This window comes from Egretta garzetta, unplaced genomic scaffold, assembly GCF_000687185.1.
Source record: "Egretta garzetta isolate BGI_Z169 unplaced genomic scaffold, ASM68718v1 scaffold105, whole genome shotgun sequence".
In the NCBI taxonomy this organism is placed as follows: Eukaryota; Metazoa; Chordata; class Aves; order Pelecaniformes; family Ardeidae; genus Egretta; species Egretta garzetta.
Genome location: NW_009259598.1, coordinates 1397643 through 1400623, shown reverse-complemented (window position 1 = coordinate 1400623; position 2981 = coordinate 1397643). Strand labels below are relative to the sequence as shown.

Sequence of the window (2981 nt, the reverse complement as noted above, 5' to 3'; positions counted from 1 at the left end):
CTCTTTCCGTTTCTCTGTCGTCTTCATTGACAGTACCCTGTTAAATTTGCTCCTTTTGGGAGTTTTCTATGTGGGGAAGATATCTCAAAAGCAATCTGCAGTATCTGACTCTCCATGGTTTGGGGGAGATACACCTTTGATAATGCTCAACTGCCATCTGTAGAATTATGCTTGGGACAGGGTTACCTTCCTTTTTAAATTCATTTGGGTCTCCCCTAAATCGTACTTCCTGCTGGATTCCCCTTACGGGTGAAAGAAAGCGGTCATGTTCTATGAAATATTGACCCTTCTTGGGGAAACCCCTCCATCTCTCTGGATCACTTCTGCTGCTCTTGTGGGGATTTTTTAGGTGGTCTGGTTTGGGGAGGCTTGTATCTTTTTTTCTTTTCTTCCAGGTTGCAGATCATCCTTTGGCTTGTCATTGGTATCGTGGCCAGCAAGGTCCTGGCAATAGTGATCCTAGTGTTCCTCGCAAGAAGGTGGAAGAGGATCTCCACGGTGAAGGCATCTGGACAATAGTAAGCAGCAAAATCACACTGCAAAAGAACAAGTCATCTCCAGAAGGGGAACCACCTGCCCGGTGGGGATGCAAGTCATGTGGGCTTCTAGCCAAAACCAGAGCAAGTCCCTTCTCTCCAAAGCTTTTCCACTGGGGAGAGCTTGTGTAATTGAATGCCGTTCAGAGAAGCCGTGAAATACAGACAGGACACCGAGCCCAACAGGCACGCTGAGCCCCTGCCCTTGAGCACAGTGAAAAGAAAAGGAAAAGGAAGAGAGGGGTGAAGAGGCTTGGGGGAAAAAAACCCAGTGCTGTATAGAGACAGCTTTCCCCTCTTCTTCCCTGTGTCTCTTGAATTTCCCAAAAGCAGCTCCTCCCGCTACACCACTCGTGGCTGCTAGGGCTGACACATCCCATCACTTTATACCCAATGTAGTTTAAAGCCCACACAGTCTAAAAGCAGGCAGGGTATTCGCTTTTCTCCCTCTGTTGCTCAGCACCAACCACTCTGGTGTGAGTTTCGCCCCAAATACTACTCAGAAGGAAACATATTGCTTAAGAGAAGAAACGTCTCCCACAGCCTAAAGATCTCCAAATATACAAAGCCTCCCTCTCACAAGGCTCAGTCTGGATGACCAGTCAATCTGTGCCCGGTTCCTGGAAGTTCCTATCACTCTGCAAGGCGCAGGAAGCGTTTCCCCCCATCAGGAAACATGAGCCGTCTTTTCCCCTCGCTGGACTGAGTATGAGCACATCCTGGCTAACAGACCTTTCATGAAAGACTTTTCCCTCTTCCCGTCCAGGGCAGGAGATACCAGGAGAGAGGCAGCTGATGTGACAGCCTGTGCCAAAAGCAGCTCTGTGCCCCAGGTGGAAGAAGGCTCTTCCAGCAAGCCAGAGCACAAGCTACCACCCGCTGCCACCGCGCCAGCCTCACCTGAGGCCAGCCCTTAAACATCTTCCTGCATGCAATACGGCCAAGGCCAAAGGGACTTTGAGAGAGGGGAAAACCAGCTTCCTACTGCCTCAGTTAATGCGCTCCTTCTTTCCTCCTCCTCTTTCTGCTCTGCCCATCTCCAGCCCAGCCAGCAGCCTCACCTCCTCATCTCCTTTGGACCAGCAGAGGAGAGAGGCGGGCTGGGAGGAGCCCCTGGGCACCACCAGCTGGGAGCTGCCCTCGCAGCCTGCCTGGGCTCTGCCACCAGCACTCCTGGACTGCCAGGTCCCTCCTGGGAGCAGCCCCGCTGGTGCAACAGAGCAGGGGCTCACCCCGCAGCACCCCCACTTCCCACAGACATCGGCAAACCCTCTCGGCTTCCCCACGGGCCCCTGCACCAGGGAGGTTGCCCCACAGTAAATAAAACGTGCAAAAGCCAGAGGGTTCTGGTCTGGTTTGTCCAGCTGGGCACTCTGGAGGAAGGGACCATGAGGGCTCTGTGCATGGCAGAGCCCAGGGCACAAGGGGACTGCCGGGGGTGGTGGGGGTGGTGATAGGGGATCCCAAAGGGCCCGGCACGGCTCGGGGGAGGGTCCATGCAGGCACAGCCCTGGAGGCACGGCCACCCGGGCTTTGAGGAGACTTTCCAGCGAGGGGCTGAGTGGAGGACACCCTGGGAGCTCAGAGAGGAGGGATACACCAGGGCAAAGGTCTGTGCCCGACTGCCACTAGTGTGAGGACAGAGTGTGATGATGGGCAGGCAAGAGCAGCAAAGGGCCTTTGCCATCAGCACAGGCCGAATTCTGCTTTCAGCCACTTCCCCAGTAGCACCCTGAAATTATCTTAATATCGGTCTTGTAGCAAAATGTGACGAGGATTTCCGTGGGAAAGCAAGACCTCAGGCGCTTCCTCCAGCAGCGTCGCTGTGACACAGGAGGGCTCACGGGGCAGACGCTGTTGAACGGGACACGGTGGGCAGCCCCCAGCAATGCCCTTTCCCTGGGCTTGAGGACGGCCATGGAGCTGAGGATCCTCCTCCTCCTGCTGCTCTGCTTCCCAGGTAAGAGAAGGGCTGGGCACACACCCGGGTGGACTGGGACGTCCTTCCCCACCTCCTGCTGCCTGTGGGGCTCCACAGTGAGGGGGAATCCAACACCGGCTGGACTCTGAGCTGGGCAACTCGTGGCAGGGTTGGGGGGGGAAGGGGCAGCCCCAATTCCCACCACAGCACATCTGGCTCCATCAGGCTCTCCGGCCAAACCACCCTGGGAGCAGAGAGTGGTGGCCTCCAAAGCAGCCCCAGTGCCTCCCCCAGTCAGCAGTTCCCATCACACTGCCTGGCCGAGCTCGGCTCCTCCGACTGCAGTCCTGGCTCAGGACAGAGCTGTGCGGGGGCATCCTCCTGCCCCCCCTGCTGTCCCAGCAGAAAGTGCAAAGCTTTCAGCGTGTGGTACCTTGGGGAATCGAGGCAGGACAGTCACCAGCTGCTTGGTTCCCTCCCCAAAGGCTTGTTTATCTCTCAGTGCCCGACCCAGGGCAGGGGGT

General features: G+C 56.4%; 1 protein-coding gene and 1 long non-coding RNA gene across 2 annotated transcripts in view; both read left to right on the top strand.

Annotated features, from left to right (window-relative positions):
* The window catches only part of LOC118452233, a 3681-nt gene extending 2058 nt beyond the window's left edge, over positions 1-1623 (top strand). The window contains exons 2-3 of the long non-coding RNA XR_004841923.1: positions 396-518; positions 1303-1623. This is a non-coding gene — a long non-coding RNA (uncharacterized LOC118452233). The remainder of the gene's footprint in view (positions 1-395; positions 519-1302) is intronic.
* Positions 1624-2453: 830 nt separating this feature from the next.
* Positions 2454-2981, top strand: part of LOC104125778 (trem-like transcript 4 protein) — a 7948-nt gene continuing 7420 nt past the window's right edge. The window contains exon 1 of the mRNA XM_035893741.1: positions 2454-2496. Within this exon, the coding sequence (XP_035749634.1) occupies positions 2454-2496 (43 nt within the window). The remainder of the gene's footprint in view (positions 2497-2981) is intronic.